The sequence below is a fragment of the Crassostrea angulata genome, chromosome 7 (assembly GCF_025612915.1).
Source record: "Crassostrea angulata isolate pt1a10 chromosome 7, ASM2561291v2, whole genome shotgun sequence".
NCBI lineage: Eukaryota > Metazoa > Mollusca > Bivalvia > Ostreida > Ostreidae > Magallana > Magallana angulata.
Genome location: NC_069117.1, coordinates 17,325,269 through 17,344,404, shown reverse-complemented (window position 1 = coordinate 17,344,404; position 19,136 = coordinate 17,325,269). Strand labels below are relative to the sequence as shown.

Genomic DNA, 19,136 nt, shown 5'->3' with positions numbered 1-19,136 from the left:
TTGACGTAGTGTAACTGAGTAATTGAACTACATGTACATATAGAAAAGTTTTTGTGAAATAAACGAATCGATCTCTCTAAAAAGAGTTAAGGTAGATTATCTAACGAGCATTACATCCGTGAACTTATTAAATAGTCGTTTTTAAAATATATCATACAATATAGTGAAAAGATAAACCAAATAAATTATGAAGCAATCATGGATCAAGCACAATAGATATAATATACTAAAATTTGGTGTCAATGAAAGACAAAAGCCAGTTTGTCGTAATACTAACTCGAATTTCTCTTTTAACAGTTGACGAAGATATAGAGCCTCCGAGATCTCGACCAAAGCCTACAACTACACCAATTCCAACGACTGTCATAAGTATGATCTGATTAAAATAAGAATTAAAATATATCATAAATATTATCACATACTACATGTACAATTATTCGTCATGATTTACTTTTTGCCAGTGAAAGTTTAATTCAATCGTTTAAGCAATATGAGCTGCAATTTTAATGCTGGTTTTTTTTTACCAAATTTTTTTTTCTATTTAAAAGACAAAAAAAAATAATTTTTAAATTTCTATTTTGTGGGAAAAGCAGTTAAAAAGCCTAAATTGAAGAAAAATTGAATTATTGTCGTCATGTACAATAATTGAACTGCCATATATCCCTTGGAAGAAAAAACTTATTTTATGACAAACAAATGATTTTTTTAATCTTATTTATCATAAAAGTTGAAGTTACATGCATACATATTATATTAGCAGGATTTTCAGAAAAATAAAATGAGCTGAATAATGCAGCTCATATTGCTTTAAATCATAATTAGAAATATATTGAAAAAGTGCGTAAATATGCAAATTAAAAAAATGATGTACATTGTTTCAGATTAGGAGACATGCAATGTCCATGCAAAGTATTGTTTATGCTACTTTATTTGCACAACTGAATAGTTTTCCAGTTACTTGAATATCCATACTCCATGTTGACCTATTCATTTCTCTACTTTTCATCTTTTTTATCATTAATTTATTATGAAGTTTTTTGATAATGAGTGAACCTTCAGGTGGAAAAATATATATACATGATATAAAATTCATGATTTCCTTCTACGAAACATTTCGAGAAAATCTTTAAAATAATGATGATTCCTATAAATTTTGTCCTTTTCATCTGAGCATTTAGCTATCGAGTACATGGTTGTTATAGCTTACATGGTTAATTTACGGAAAGAGCATCTGTAAAATTATGAAATGTATAGTCTTGATTTCAGGAGTTTGGGAAGGGTAAAGCTTACTCGTCATATAATGTTTGATAATTTATTTCTTAATTAGTTTTCAATTTTTTATCACAATTTTAGCCATCTTAGGAGCGAAATAGGGCATGGTTAGCGTAAGATTTGATACTTTTACCAGAATTTTTAAATGTTTATTCAGAAAAACAAGAGTTTCGTTGTTACAACAGGACTCCATTTGACATACAGTGAAATTGCATTTGTTCACAAGAAATATTTAATACTAGAAATTGTAACGACTACCGATATGGAGATATTTTTATCAATGGAAAAAGTGTCAGCCTTATGGTGTGACTTTCAGTTATATTTAGGACTTCAATGATTTTCATTACATTTTGGCATCTATATGAATATTTAAAAAGGATGCCTTTTATGTAACCAAGTCAAAGTTAAATCCCATGGGACTTTTAGCTTAAAATGTATTTATCAACCAACTACATTAGCAGTTTATTTTATAAATGACTCCGGTGAATTATCTCTTAACAAGATTGAACCTTTTCAATGAATGAATTAAACACGTTTTCAATAAAAACTACAGTCATCTTGTTTTCATTACAGACCAATGCTTTGCACAAGTCGACTTGGTGTTTATACTGGATTCATCCACTAGTGTAGGAAATGATAACTACGACAAAATGAAAAGCTTCGTGACAAAGTTTCTTCATGACGCTAACATTGACAATGGAGATGTTCGAGTAGGTCTCTTGTCATACAGTACTAAAGTCACGGTTGAATTCAAACTCAACTCTTATAGCACCAAGGCTGACGTGTTCGATGCTGTGAATGCAATACCATGGAGATACGGAAGTACAAATACTGCTGATGGTCTCCAGACAATGCATGAAGAGTTGTTTAATGAAGCTAATGGTGACAGACCTGGAGTTCCAAATATCTGCATCATTATGACAGACGGTGTATCCAATATCAACTACCGAAGAACCATTCCCGAAGCTGATGTAGCGAAAGAAAAGGGTATTCATATTTATGCTGTTGGAATCGCTCTAAAGGACCTAAAGGAGGTGAATGGAATCGCCAGCGAACCTGCTAGTACAAACGTTTTTGCAGTAAACACTTTTGATGAGCTGGAAGGCCTTGATGAAAAAATCTTTGCAGCGACTTGTTCAGGTAAACATTAATATATTATATCACCACAAAAGCTTCTAATGTGAATCAAGTTGCAATGTTTTTCTTATGTCATAATTAATGAATCTACATATTTAATTTGATTCATGTTACACGTATGGTTTTGGATATTATTAGTAGTGGATTAATAATTTATGTTATTTATATGTATCCAGAGATTATTTGATATTTCCAAATATTAATAAAAAAAAAATGCACAAATGTCGACGTATATATCATCCGTGAATATTGTGATAAGATACACAGTAAAAAAAAAAAGGTTATAAGGTCAGAAAATCATATAAAAGAGATTTCTTTCTTCTCAATATTTGTATAATAATTATAACATTATCAATTTATTCCATATATGTTATTCATTTACATATTTCAAGTTCTTGCTTGTATCCCACAGGGGTATCTGGTGGTCTTTTACTTTGATTGAATATCGAATTCCTGTGACTTTATCGCTGATTTTGAATTGGAGTCTGGCTTCATTAATGTTGTTTCAAACGAATATTTTGTAGTTTACACCCAATATATGTTTCATCAACGTCAACAATTGATGTTTAATTTTTAAATACTTAAGAATACAATAAATCAGTCCACTAATTCGTAAATCTAACAATGTATAAGCGTTTATCTTACACTTTTTTTCGCTGTGTCGGTTAATAGCCGAATTAATGCTTAATATACTGAAATAACTGTATTTAGAGATTTTCCTACTTCCCAAACACATGATTCAAGCAATTATCCTGCGTAATTATTAGTATTTTGATTCCTAGTTTGAAGATTAACCCCACATACCTTTCTTTTAGGGACTGCATATGTTAAATGGTTGCCTTTGTCGATGAGAATTAATGACGAGTCTATTAAATAAAGATTTAATTATATTTAAAAGCGAAACACATTGATATTCTGTGAAACCTAATTGCTTTCTATTCATTATAACTAATGGGATAAACATTTTTCATTAAGTTACAACAACATTGCCAGATACAACAACTACTAAAGAACGTGATTCTGGTTATGATGTCATCTTCATGCTTGATTCGTCTGTACCTGATGAACGCGTTTTCAATCAAATGAAAGACTTTGCAGCCAATGTTGCTGAGGGGCTCAGCATCGATGACAAGGAATATCAAATTGGTCTCATGCGCTACAGTAGTAATGCTAATGAGATTGCGCAACTGAACAGACTACCAATGAAAAATGACGTTGTACGAGAAATTAAACAAATAGCATACAGGCCAGGTGAGAGCAATCTTGCTGACGCCATGGATGACGTACGACAGAATATGTTTACTGACAGAAATGGTGATAGAGACTTTGCTAGGAATCTCATCGTATTATTTACCGGAGTGGACCAAAGCACCAACCCTTACGATGCGTTCAGAACTGCTGAAAAAGCGGAAAGGGATCAAATCAACTTGTATACGGTTGGATTTTATCTAAACGACACGTTTGAAATCGACGAGGTATCCACGCATCCGTTGAGTACATACCGTTATCTTGTGAATAGGAATAGGGATCTAAATAAAGTGCCAAAGGATCTTGTAAAATCAAGTACGTATGGTTTTTATTATCTTTAAGTAAGATATGAAAAAATTATTGTTCTCTCAGAGTGTTTGTACATTATTGTTTTTTTTATAGTTGATACCATTGTGAGACCAGAGAGAGGTCGACCATACCCAACAACAACTAGTAAGCATCAGTTTTAGAGCTATACAAAATATTACTAGTAAATTAACAATTGAATTGATGAAAGAAATAATATCGTATTTACATTTTAGCTACAACAACAACTACAACCACGACGCCTCTGCGCGACTCTGGATATGATGTTGTTATTATGATGGATTCAAATGTTGCTCCAGAAACATTTGACTCCATGAAAAAGTACACAAAGTCACTCGTGAACAAGTTTAGCATTGACGATAAGGAATATCGGGTAGGACTCATGCAATATGGATCTTCTAATAACAAACAATGGGATTTGGACAGATACGATGACAAATATGGTGTCTTGTCGGCAGTCGACAGCGTTCCTTTCAGAAGAGACACTTCGTCCGATGCAGCAAGTGCCATCCGAATGGTCAGACGAAGAATGTTCAACGACAGAAACGGAGATCGAGACTTTGCAAGGAATCTTATATTCCTTATGACTGCCAATGAGCGAAGTGATGACATATACGCCACCTGGAACGAAGCAGAGGAGGCTGAAAAAGAAAATATAAATCTATATACTGTTGGGTTTGATTTAGATGATACAACAGAAATAGACGAAACATCAACTCACCCACTTAGAATTTATCGTCATCTCATCAATACCAGAGAAGGCGACCGCCCTATCGATGAATCAACGAGTAACATTCTTGGACTTAGTAAGATTTTATTAGGAAATGCAATTATCAATTTATCAGTGAGGTGTTCTGATCAAAATGATGGATTTTGGTCAAGATTTAGTCATGAGAAAAACTGGTGGATTAACAAAAATTGAGGATAATAATTGCTTCATGATGATTGATGACATTACCTTGACTAAATAAGATTTTTCGAGCTAAAGTATTAGGGAAGCATGAAAAAATATGATTTTCAGTGCAATATAGAAAAACTTCAGTTACAAATAATAAAAAAAATATATATCTGACGAAAAAGCATTTTAAGATAGTCTAAGAGTCTGTTGGTCTCAGATTTCTCTGCGTGCACAGAAAATATAATGATGGCCCAGTGCTCCAGGGTATCTTTTGTCGTTAACGTTTATGACTCATTTTTCTAGTGTTGGCCGTCCATATTCGGCGTTAAACGATCAGAAATTCTTCAATTTTATTTAAACTTTCAAAAAAATGACCTTTGTAATAGTATGATCGTATGAAAAGAAATCTTCGGCATGAAGAATGTGCGGAGCGGAGCAAAGCTAAGTAAGCCCATTTTTCATAACAAAGATTTCTCTTCATATGACATCTTACTGTCTAAGAACAGAACCCAAGCCAATCAAATCAGAGATCTGAGGAAAATACACCGCCCCCATTGTGTCCAAATATCGTCATGCCTTAATTGACATATATGGAGCCCGGTGTATTGATTTGCGTAAAAATCAAACACGTGTATTTTTAACGTAGACTTCCAACAAAGTCATGTAAAAATGAATTTAAATTAAATTGAATAATTTAAAGGATATTGGTTTAATTAAATGGGATATTGAGATTGTGTTAAGGTGTTTAATCTATACAGATGATTGAGAATATGCCTTATTGGGGCATGGTCATGATTTTAGGCAAAAATTATTTTTCCAATTTTAATATTTACAATGCTTTAGAAAGGCTTTTTTTTTATAGGCAACCAAATTTTGAGTGTCATCTGTTGAGTTATATGCGAGTTACAGAGATTGAAATTCTTCGTAATGTAAACAAAGCGTTTGTTTACATTTTGAACGTTGAAGAAAAAATTTCAGTTTTAAATTTTAAACTGGTGTGTTAATCATTAGGAACTGTTTATTCATGCTTAAAATAAATAACAAGATAGACAAATAAGCTGGAAAAAGATTTTTTACTGGTATATTGAACATATGTAAACAAAAACAGGGCACGAACCTTATTTACATGACAAAGTCTTGTGAGCCCTGTATCTTGCTTATAACTCTACGAATGACTCTCAAATTTAATTTGCTGATTCGAAATGCCTTATCGAAGCATTGTTAACTATGGAAATAGAAAAATAAAATTTGACCAAAATCGTGACCATGCCCCTTTAAATCTGTACAAGGTAACCAATTACACGTAAACGTCCCTTTTCTCTTCATAAGAACAAAATAATAAATAGGTGAATCTTGCCCGAATTCATTGTGATTTAAAATTGTATCTTTCACGGGCAGCTTTTCTTCGATTTGTGTGTGTGGGAGGGGGTACGTAAAGTTACGCAAAGAAGAGTTTCCGAAACGCCCCTTTTCAATGTTTCCACCAATCGAAAAGTCGTCAGTACTCGAGAAAAAGAAAAATTCTTCACCAAGAAGACTGCACTCTTAGCGAGAATTCGGGATATTTAACTTGGCTGAATAACTGGGTGATGTTCTAAGTCATTCTATCAATAAATTCATTTCGTGTTTGTGTTTTTAGTCGAACAATCAATTTTCATTACAGCTCTTAAACGTACCAAAAAATGATAAAGGCACGTTGACGTAGTGTAACTGAGTAATGGAACTACATGTACATATAAAGAAGTTTTTGTGAAATAAACGAATCGATCTCTCTAAAAAGAGTTAAGGTAGATTATCTAACGAGCATTACATCCGTGAACTTATTAAATAGTCGTTTTTAAAATATATCATACAATATAGTGAAAAGATAAACCAAATAAATTATGAAGCAATCATGGATCAAGCACAATAGATATAATATACTAAAACTTGGTGTCAATGAAAGACAAAAGTCAGTTTGTCGTAATACTAACTCAAATTTCTCTTTTAACAGTTGACGAAGATATAGAGCCTCCGAGATCTCGACCGAAGCCTACAACTACACCAATTCCAACGACTGTCATAAGTATGATCTGATTAAAATAAGAATTAAAATATATCATAAATATTATCACATACTACATGTACAATTCTTCGTCATGTTTTACTTTTTGCCAGTGAAAGTTTAATTCAATCGTTTAAGCAATATGAGCTGCAATTTTAATGCTGGATTTTTTTACCAATATTTTTTTGTCTATTTAAAAGACAAAAAAAAAATAATTCTTAAATTTCTATTTTGTGGGAAAAGCCGTTAAAAAGCCTTAATTGAAGAAAAATTGAATTATTGTCGTCATGTACAATAATTGAACTGCCATATATCCCTTGGAAGAAAAAACTTATTTTATGACAAACAAATGATTTTTTAATCTTATTTATCATAAAAGTTGAAGTTACATGCATACATATTATATTAGCAGGATTTTCAGAAAAATAAAATGAGCTGAATAATGCAGCTCATATTGCTTTAAATCATAATTAGAAATATATTGAAAAAGTGCGTAAATATGCAAATTAAAAAAATGATGTACATTGTTTCAGATTAGGAGACATGCAATGTCCATGCAAAGTATTGTTTATGCTACTTTATTTGCACAACTGAATTGTTTTCCCGTTACTTGAATATCCATACTCCATGTTGACCTATTCATTTCTCTACTTTTCATCTTTTTATCATTAATTTATTATGAAGTTTTTTGATAATGAGTGAACCTTCAGGTGGAAAAAAATATATACATGATATAAAATTCATGATTTCCTTCTACGAAACATTTCGAGAAAATCTTTTAAATAATGATGTTTCCTATAAATGTTGTCCTTTTCATCTGAGCATTTAGCTATCGAGTACATGGTTGTTATACGCTTACATGGTTAATTTACGGAAAGAGCATCTGTAAAATTATGAAATGTATAGTCTTGATTTCAGGAGTTTGGGAAGGGTAAAGCTTACTCGTCATATAATGTTTGATAATTTATTTCTTAATTAGTTTTCAATTTTCTATCACAATTTTAGCCATCTTAGGAGCAAAATAGGGCATGGTAAGCGTAAGATTTGATACTTTTACCAGAATTTTAAAATGTTTATTCAGAAAAACAAGAGTTTCGTTGTTACAACAGGACTCCATTTGACATACAGTGAAATTGCATTTGTTTACAAGAAATATTTGATACTAGAAATTGTAACGACTACTGATATGGAAATATTTTTATCAATGGAAAAAGTGTCAGCCTTATGGTGTGACTTTCAGTTATATTAAGGACTTCAATGATTTTCCTTTCATTTTGGCATCTATATGATTAATTAAAAAGGATGCCTTTTATGTAACTAAGTCAAAGTTAAATCCCATGCGACTTTTAGCTTAAAATGTATTTATCAACCAACAACATATGCAGTTTATTTCATAAATGACGCCGGTGAATTATCTCTTAACAAAATTGAACCTTTTCAATGAATGAATTAAACACGTTTTCAATAAAAACTACGGTTATCTTGTTTTCATTACAGACCAATGCTTTGCACAAGTCGACTTGGTGTTTATACTGGATTCATCCACTAGTGTAGGAAATGATAACTACGACAAAATGAAAAGCTTCGTGACAAAGTTTCTTCATGACGCTAACATTGACAATGGAGATGTTCGAGTAGGTCTCTTGTCATACAGTACTAAAGTCACAGTTGAATTCAAACTCAACTCTTATAGCACCAAGGCTGACGTGTTCGATGCTGTGAATGCAATACCATGGCGATACGGAAGTACAAATACTGCCGATGGTCTGCAGACAATGCATGAAGAGTTGTTTAATGAAGCTAATGGTGACAGACCTGGAGTTCCAAATATCTGCATCATTATGACAGACGGTGTATCCAATATCAACTACCGAAGAACCATTCCCGAAGCTGATGTAGCGAAAGAAAAGGGTATTCATATTTATGCTGTTGGAATCGCTCTAAAGGACCTAAAGGAGGTGAATGGAATCGCCAGCGAACCTGCTAGTACAAATGTTTTTGCAGTAAACACCTTTGATGAGCTGGAAGGCCTTGATGAAAAAATCTTTGCGGCGACTTGTTCAGGTAAACATTAATATATTATATCACCACAAAAGCTTCTAATCTGAATCAAGTTGCAATGTTTTTCTTATGTCATAATTAATGAATCTACATATTTAATTTGATTCCTGTTACACGTATGGTTTTGGATATTATTAGTAGTGGATTAATAATTTATGTTATTTATATGTATCCGGAGATTATTTAATATTTCCAAATATTAATAAAAAAAAATGCACAAATGTCGAGATATATATATATATATATATATATATATATATATATATATATATATATATATATATATATATATATATATATATATATATATATATATATATATCTTCCGTGAATATTGTGATAAGATACACAGTAAAAAAAGGTTATAAGATCAGAAAATCATATAAAAGAGATTTCTTTCTTCTCAATATTTGTATAATAATTATAACATTATCAATTTATTCCATATATGTTATTCATTTATATGTTTCAAGTTCTTGCTTGTATCCCACAGGGGTATCTGGTGGTCTTTTACTTTGATTGAATATCGAATTCCTGTGACTTTATTGCTGATTTTGAATTGGAGTCTGGCTTCATTAATGTTGTTTCAAACGAATATTTTGTAGTTTACACCCAATATATGTTTCATCAACGTCAACAATTGGCGTTTAATTTTTAAATACTTAAGAATACAATAATTCAGTCCACAAATTCGTAAATGTAACAATGTATAAGCGTTTATCTTACACTTTTTTTCGCTGTATCGGTTAATAGCCGAATTAATGCTTAATTTACTGAAATAACTGTATTCAGAGATGTTGCTACTTCCCAAACACATGATTCAAACAATTATCCTGCGTAATTATTAGTATTTTGATTCCTAGTTTGAAGATTAACCCCACATGAAAGCGAAACACATTAATATTCTGTAAAACCTAATTGCTTTCTATTCATTATAACTAATGGGATAAACATTTTTTTCATTAAGTTACAACAACATTGCCAGATACAACAACTACTAAAGAACGTGATTCTGGTTATGATGTCATCTTCATGCTTGATTCGTCTGTACCTGATGAACGCGTTTTCAATCAAATGAAAGACTTTGCAGCCAATGTTGCTGAGGGGCTCAGCATCGATGACAAGGAATATCAAATTGGTCTCATGCGATACAGTAGTAATGCTAATGAGATTGCGCAACTGAACAGTCTACCAATGAAAAATGACGTTGTACGAGAAATTAAACAAATATCATACAGGCCAGGTGAGAGCAATCTTGCTGACGCCATGGATGACGTACGACAGAATATGTTTACTAACAGAAATGGTGATAGAGACTTTGCTAGGAATCTCATCGTATTATTTACCGGAGTGGACCAAAGCACCAACCCTTACGATGCGTTTAGAGCTGCTGAAAAAGCGGAAAGGGATCAAATCAACTTGTATACGGTTGGATTTTATCTAAACGACACGTTTGAAATCGACGAGGTATCCACGCATCCGTTGAGTACATACCGTTATCTTGTGAATAGGAATAGGGATCTAAATAAAGTGCCAACGGATCTTGTAAAATCAAGTACGTATGGGTTTTATTATCTTTAAGTAAGATATGAAAAATTATTGTTCTCTCAGAGTGTTCGTACATTTTTGTGTTTTTTTTATAGTTGATACCATTGTGAGACCAGAGAGAGGTCGACCATACCCAACAACAACTAGTAAGCATCAGTTTCAGAGCTATACAAAAATATAACTAGTAAATTAACAATTTGATTGATGAAAGAAATAATCTCGTATTTACATTTTAGCTACAACAACAACTACAACCACGACGCCTCTGCGCGACTCTGGATATGATGTTGTTATTATGATGGATTCAAATGTTGCTCCAGAAACATTTGACTCCATGAAAAAGTATACAAAGTCACTTGTTAACAAGTTTAGCATTGACGATAAGGAATACCGGGTAGGACTCATGCAATATGGATCTTCTAATAACAAACAATGGGATTTGAACAGATACGATGACAAATATGATGTCTTGTCTGCGGTCAACAAAGTTCCTTTCAGAAGAGACACTTCGTCCGATGCAGCAAGTGCCATCCGAATGGTCAGACGAAGAATGTTCAACGACAGAAACGGAGATCGAGACTTTGCAAGGAATCTTATATTCCTTATGACTGCCAATGAGCGAAGTGATGACATATACGCCACCTGGAACGAAGCAGAGGAGGCTGAAAAAGAAAATATTAATCTATATACTGTTGGGTTTGACTTGAATGATACAACAGAAATAGACGAAACATCAACTCACCCACTTAGAATTTATCGTCATCTCATCAATACTAGAGAAGGCGACCGCCCTATCGATGAATCAACGAGTAACATTCTTGGACTTAGTAAGATTTTATTAAGAAATGCAATTATTATCAATTTGTCGGTGAGGTGTTCTGATCAAAATGATGAATTATTGTCAAGATTTAGTCATTAGAGAAAACTGTGGGTTAACAAAAAGTGAAGATGATACATGTACTTCCCTAATGATGATTGATGGCATTACCTTGACTAAATAAGATTTTGCGAGCGAAGTGTGAGGGAAGCACGGAAAGAAATAAAAAAAAAACTCCAGTATAAAAACTTCAGTTAGGAATATTTGTTATTTTAAATTTGTTATATCCCACGAAAAATGGTATTTTTGTCTAGGTAGCGCATTGCTTGCGTCACAAGAGGATTCAAAATTTTCCTGTTAGAAAATTCAAACAATTATATCTTAAATCATATTAAGCAGCAAAATATGAAGGTTTTGAAAATGTTTGATTCTAGTTTGTACAAATATTTGTTATCAAGTGATAAAATTTAAAGATGCTATTCTAGGCCATTATAGTTTATGAAGAGTTTCTATTATACAGTTATTTCTGGGATTTTTTGGGTCAAAAGGATGATTTAGCTACCCTCAAAGTACAATGTTCACCTCGCCGTATTTAGCTACCCTCGATGTACAATATTCACGAGGTGAATATTGTAATATTGAGGGTAGTTTATTCATCGTATTGATCGCAAAACAGCAATAATTATTTTATTATATGATCAGCAACGAATTTATGCAGACATATAATGCCGAGCTAAGAAATGCTATATTTCATGGGACGATCTATTTTTAGTCGAGTGTAACAAAAAATCAAAAGTTACGGGGGTTGTTAAAAAAGGTCCCTGAAAAAGTTATTTACGACAAAATTACTGTGTACGTTGTAGGATGACGTGTGCTTTTATAATGACTAACAATTCAAATTAGGAATGCAACAAATCATGATTTTGAAATTGGTTTTAAAAGATACATCGATTTTTTTTATTTTGCATGAATTAGATTTACAGAGCCCCATTCCATGTTTCCACGACGTCAGGTGACGTCAAACTATCTAATGGCAAACCTGTCACTCTTTCTCAAAATCAACACCTTTTAGTTCCACACACTTTATATATCATTAACCCATTTATAAAATGTACGTCAATACATTTGTCAAGTTTTTGTTAAATGTGTTTTGTGTCATATCGTATATCGTTTAGGTCTGAAAATATCTGTCCACGCAGTTTCGACTTTAGATAAGGAAATAAAACGAAACCCAAAGGTGCAAGATCCGGGCATTATGAGGGTATGGGTGCTGCGGGAGCTCAAGATATCAATATTTCCATTTTCAAACCTCTGTGATTCTAATTGTAAACCTTTTTCCTAAAAATTATAGCAGCATCTAAGAATTTGTTTGTCACCATCGGAGATTTTTCTTTGTGCACACAAAATTTAATGATGGCCAAGGTATCTATTGATGTTAACGTTTATGTCTCATTTTACTAGCTTTAGTCGTCCATATTCGGCGATAGAACGATCAGAAATTCTTCAATTTAATTTAAACTTTTATAAAATGACCTTCTTAATAGTAAGATAATATGGAAAGAAATTTTTGTCATAAAGAATGGGCGGAGCGGAGCAAAGCGAACTAAGCCCATTCTTCATGACGAAGATTTCTTTCCATATGACCTTACTGTGTTAGGGCAAAACTCGAGCCAATCAAATCAGAGATCTGAGGAAAATACACCGCCCCCATTGTGTCCAAATATTGCCATGCCTTAAATGTCATGTATGGAGCCCAGTGTATTGATTTGCATGAAAATCAAACACGTGTATTTTTAACGTTGACTTCCAACCAAGTCATGTTAGAATGAATATAAATGGGATATTGAGATTGTATTAAGGTGTTAAAGGGACTTGGACACGATTTTAGATCAAAATTGTTTTTCTATTTTTTATGTATCAAATGATTAACTTGCACATTTTGAATGATTGACCAAAATTTGAAGGTTAGAAGTCAAGTTATAAGAGAGATACAGGGGTAAGAATTCATTTTTATGTAAACAAAGCTCGAGTCTTATATTTGTTTACAAATAATAATCTAAAGTATGAAATTACCACTTCTTTGACAAAATTACTCAGGGAAAAGTAGGTAAACTGATTCAATGTTATCATAAATAATATTATCAACATTTGAATGAAACTTACACCACTAAAACACATACCTAAACAATAACAAGGCTCGAGCTTTGTTTGCAAAACAAAGAATATATAACATTTTATCTTGCTTTTAACTCAATATTTGACTTTCAATTTTTGACAAAGCATTCAAAATACCAATGTCAACCATTCTAAATAATAAAAATGGAAAAATCTAATTTTGAATTGTAAGCTCAAATTGTGTCAAAGTCCTTTTTAATCTATACAGACGATTAAAAATATGCCTTAAATATGAACAAGTTAGCCAAATGCACGTAAAAGCCGTTTTTCTCATATAACTATCAATGCGTCGAAAATTATGCCCAAACAGTCCTTAGAACATCTCTGGTGTTTGATATACTTGACAACAACTGTGTTTGTGAAAAAAAATGGAGGAAATTTATCAAGTGACGGAACAAAAGAAGATGACAGACATTTTTGCAATTTAAAAAGAAAGAGAATTATAAGTAGGATAATCTTGCATATATTCATTGTGATTTAATATAGTGTCTTTCACGGGCAGCTTTTATTTGATTTGTGTGTGGTGGGGGGGGGGGGAGGGGGGTATACATAAAGAAGAGTTTCCGAAGCGTCTTTTTTCAAAGTTTCCACCAATCAAAAAGTTGTCAGTTCTCGAGAAAAGGAATAATTCTTTACCACAAATATTACATTCTAGCGAGAAATTGGGACACTTGATTGGCTGAATAACTTGGTTATATTCTTAATCATTTTTTCAATAAATTCATTTCATGTTTGTGTTTTTAGTCGAACAATCAATTTTCATTACATATCTTAAACGTACAAAAATGACAAATACATGTTGACGTAGTGTAACTGAGTAATGAAACTACACGTACATATAAAGAAGTTTTTGTGAAATAAACGAATCTCTCTGAAAAGAGTTAGGGTAGATTCTCTGACAAGCATTTCATCCGTGAACTTTTTAAATAGTGGTATTTAAAATTTATCAGACTATATGGTAAAAAGATAAACCAAATTAATTATGAAGCAATTATGGATCAAACACAATATATATAATTTACTTAAACTTGACGTCAACAAAAGACAAAAGCCAGTTTGTGGTAATACTAACTCGAATTTCTCTTTTGACAGTTGACGAAGATATAGAGCCTCCGAGATCTCGACCAAAGCCTACAACTACACCAATTCCAACGACTGTCATAAGTATGATCTGATTAAAAAGCAATTGATTTATAATATATCATAAATACTATCATATACTACAATTCTTCATCATGTAACACTTTTGCAAATTATTGCTTTTGCTATTACAGCTGGTTCGTTTTCAAGTTACTTAAATATCCATTAATACTCCATTTTGAATTTTTTATTTCTCTACTTTTTATCTTTGTTTATCGTAAATTAACTGTTTTTTTTTGGTAATTTGTGAAACTTCAGGAGGAAGAAAGGTACAAACACGATATAAAATTCATGATTTCATTTTACAAATATTTCGAGAAAACTTAGATAAAAATAATGTCTCCTATAAATGCTTTCCTCTTCATCTGAGCATTAAGCTATTGAATACAAGTTTATTTTATGCATATACGTTTATAACACACGAGGAGCCTTTGTAAAACTATGGAATATACGGACCTGATTTTAGGAGTTTGGGAAGGGTAAAACTTACTCGTCATTTATTCAATAATCATTTATTTCTTAATAAGTTTTCAAATTTTCTACAATTCTTCTAGGCATCTTAGATGCAACATAAGGGCATGATTAGCGTAAGCATGGATACTTTTACCAGAATTGTTAAATGTTTTATTCAGAAAAACAAGAGTTCCGTTGTTACGACAGGACTCCATTTGACGTACAGTAAAATTGCATTTCTTCATGTAATGTATTTAACACTGGAAATTGTAGCTACGACCGACATTAAGAAATTTTTTATCACTAGTAAAAAGTGTTGGCCTGATGATGTGACTTTCAGTTATATCTGGAACTTCAATAATCCCTTTACATTTTGGAATCTTCATTGAATGATTAAAATGGATGTTTGTTACGAAGCCAAGTCAAAGTTAAATCCAATGCAGCTTTTAACTTAAAATGTATCTAACAACTAAGCATATAAGCAATTTTCGGGAAATTCTTTTTAAGAAGATTGAACTTTTTACTACGGTTACCTTGTTTTTGTTACAGACCAATGCTTTGCACAAGTGGACTTGGTGTTTATATTGGATTCATCCACAAGTGTAGGAAATGATAACTACGACAAAATGAAAAGCTTCGTGACAAAGTTCCTTCATGACGCTAACATTGACAATGGAGATGTTCGAGTAGGTCTCTTGTCATACAGTACTCGGGTCACGGTTGAATTCAAACTCAACTCTTATAGCACCAAGGCTGACGTGTTCGATGCTGTGAATGCAATACCATGGAGATACGGAAGTACAAATACTGCCGATGGTCTGCAGACAATGCATGAAGAGTTGTTTAATGAAGGTAATGGTGACAGACCTGGAGTTCCAAATATCTGCATCATTATGACAGACGGTGTATCCAATATCAACTACCGAAGAACCATTCCCGAAGCTGATGTAGCGAAAGAAAAGGGTATTCATATTTATGCTGTTGGAATCGCTCTAAAGGACCTAAAGGAGGTGAATGGAATCGCCAGCGAACCTGCTAGTACAAACGTTTTTGCAGTAAACACTTTTGATGAATTGGAAGGTCTTGATGAAAAAATCTTTGCAGCGACCTGTACAGGTATTTCTTTTTATAAAACTTTTTAATATTAATAGTTAATGGATTATTATCCTTTTTTGTTTGAAACAAAGAAAACTAATGGTACTTTTACTGGTTGTTTTAGTTAGTACACCAACAGCAAGGCCACTACCAACTGGTTATGATGTAGTTCTTGTATTGGATTCTTCAGTACCACAAGAAACATACCAGTTCATGAAAGATTATGCTAAAAATCTTGTGAATGGGTTTGACGTTGAAAATGAAGACTATAGGGTTGGGTTAATGAGATACAGTACTGACGCAGATGTACAATTTGACCTTAATGAGTATTCCACAAGAGATTCGTTGAAACTTGCAATTGATAAATCCACTTATAAACCAGGAAGCACGGATACAGCAAAAGCTATTAATTCTGTCCGTGAAAATATGTTCCGTCAACCACGTGGTGATCGGAACTTTGCTAGAAATCTTATTTTCTTGTTGACCGGACAGGATAAGAGTAAAGATACGTTTGATGCTTGGGCAGCTGCTCAAAAAGCAGAGGCAGAAGGGATTAATTTGTTCACCGTTGGGATAAATCTAAACGACACGATGGAATTAGACGAACTATCTACTCACCCAATTGAGACGTACAGGCAACTAATCAACACATATCAACCTCCAGGCGAACTTAACCGCACACTCACAGAAATACTTGGACGAAGTATGTATAAATGTTACTTACTAACATTAATAAAAAGACATAGAATATGGACAATAAACATTTTGATGTTTTCAGTAAGACCAGACATTTCCACGCTACATTAATGATTGCTTTTTTATTGTTCTATCGAACATGTTAACGCTTGTGAATTGAAAAATCATTGCAACAACCAAAGTGAAAGTTTTCAAAAAACTACACGTAAAGTGTTATGTCGAAGGCGAAAATTCTTGACGTAAATTGTTGGCAAAACATGTTGAACTCTTATGCAAACTGTTGTTACAAAATCATTTTTACTTGCTATTGAACTGAGCTATCATTGAAAAATTTAAGATTTATGATACACCCAGATTTGGTATGTGAAGAGAATACCGTATTTTTGGGTCGACATTCAAATGAAAAGTTTTGCCGCTGTTTTCCTGCAGCATTTATCAGAAAGAACAACAAATATATAAAGATTAAATTTTGAATACAATTGTGACTTGTATAGTGTTTAAATATGTATACTTCTCATATGTAGTTTGATATTAATTAATGCTGGATAATCTTCAGATATAGAAAAAAGACAACTTTTATAGTTCAAATTTTTTGGCATTGCGGTCATGCATACGAATGGTGTCTGCCTAGCTAGTTTCTAAGATATAGCCTAAACAAGTATATAAAAAGAAGCACGTCAACAAACACTTAAACACCCAATTGAACAGCTAGAAAAACGTGTGCAAAATGCATCAAATGTGACGGATTTTTTTAAAGCGTTGACATATCGTTAGCAATCGAAAAGCTGTATAGATTTGCAGCATGCTACAAATTATTTGTTTTCTTTTTTTATCTGACAAGCTATAAACCTGAAATAAGTTGTGTATATTAGATGCAGAACATAAAACAAAAATAATTAGTTGTTCTTTTGAAAGTCTTGTATATAATTTAGCTTAACTGGACACTCTCATATCTATCTAAACATTCAGGGTCAAAATAACCAACAAAAAAGTTATTAAAAGTGAAGGGAAAATAGTTACAGAAGTTTTTTAATTGCCTACTGCTTGATTCATGCTTAAAGATATTGATGAAATGTAAAGATTTTTTCTGTACTTCGCACAGTTGATGATAATGTGGAACCCGAGAGACCAAGAAAAGGTCCCACAGGAGGAAAACCTGGTAATGATACTCTCTCTGTCTCTCTCTGTCTCTCTGTCTCTCTCTCAGGAATCGGCAAACTATTTTATCACGATAATGTTCTGGTTACTTAACGAGAAAAAGGTATTTGATTTTACTACAAGGATATAGAGCACCTTCGTTTATTCAGAATTCCTTGGCTATATAATACTTTGGTTATTTTCAAGACTCTAACATCTGATATTCTCTCCTCATTAATGTCATTATGTTTCTTTTAAAGGGATTGTGTTTCACTGCAAGTGGTTTATCTCTGGCTATGAATTTACATCGTTAAGATTTTATAAACACTTTCACCTGTGCAGGATCCTGTATATAGCATTTTCTGTATAAAAACAGTGAAGGGTGGAGTAAATATTTACTAGCGACACGCGTTCTATTGTTTTGAAAATTATTATATTATTTTATCAATACGCTCCTATTCAGTAAGAATAAATCAAATGATAAAGTAACAAGTAAAATCTACATAAACTTGACAACGATTGCCTAATCCACTGACTAACACATGGTTTGTATCTAAACACATCGGGCAGTTATTGAGACATCATTGGTAAAAGAATAAACTTGATTTATATTCCAAGGCAGTGTGCAGTTTCTTTGAATGCGAAGCGTAAGCTTGCATCCTTTCATATAATGCGTAATGAAGGATATAAAGAAAATAAAAAAGCGTTTGATGAAGTCGGAATAGATGGATTTATTAACTTTGCTGCATATATAATATGACGTATGGTTTATATTGGCAGATTCGATGGATTTGATTGATTTTATTTTCGTGTAAAATTTGTTTGTTTTGTGAGTTGTGATATGTATTGTTGTTTATCTTGAAGATGTAAAATGTTGAATGTAGCACCTGTAATACTATTCATCCGTATTTCTACATTTCTTGCAAACTCTACGCATCCAGGTAAGTATTGCAATTTTTAAATGTTTACAATCATTGTACTTAGCTTAATTTCTAACTGATAACATTATATTTACATCTAACACTCACGTTTTGTTTGTGTTTCCTTGTTCACTCACAATGTATTTTGTCTTTGCAGGTACGTGTTAT

The 19,136-nt window shown here is 32.5% G+C and overlaps 1 protein-coding gene across 5 annotated transcripts in view; it reads left to right on the top strand.

The window, feature by feature from the left end:
- LOC128156485 (uncharacterized) overlaps positions 1-19,136 on the top strand; it is a 91,489-nt gene that overhangs the window by 57,373 nt on the left and 14,980 nt on the right. For all 5 annotated transcript variants that reach the window (XM_052818656.1, XM_052818661.1, XM_052818657.1 and 2 more), the window contains 14 exons: positions 298-369; positions 1,846-2,412; positions 3,385-3,972; positions 4,060-4,110; positions 4,200-4,790; positions 6,876-6,947; positions 8,424-8,990; positions 9,955-10,542; positions 10,631-10,681; positions 10,772-11,362; positions 14,620-14,691; positions 15,670-16,236; positions 16,340-16,918; positions 18,014-18,070. In XM_052818656.1, the coding sequence (XP_052674616.1) occupies positions 298-369; positions 1,846-2,412; positions 3,385-3,972; positions 4,060-4,110; positions 4,200-4,790; positions 6,876-6,947; positions 8,424-8,990; positions 9,955-10,542; positions 10,631-10,681; positions 10,772-11,362; positions 14,620-14,691; positions 15,670-16,236; positions 16,340-16,918; positions 18,014-18,070 (5,013 nt within the window). The remainder of the gene's footprint in view (positions 1-297; positions 370-1,845; positions 2,413-3,384; positions 3,973-4,059; positions 4,111-4,199; positions 4,791-6,875; positions 6,948-8,423; positions 8,991-9,954; positions 10,543-10,630; positions 10,682-10,771; positions 11,363-14,619; positions 14,692-15,669; positions 16,237-16,339; positions 16,919-18,013; positions 18,071-19,136) is intronic.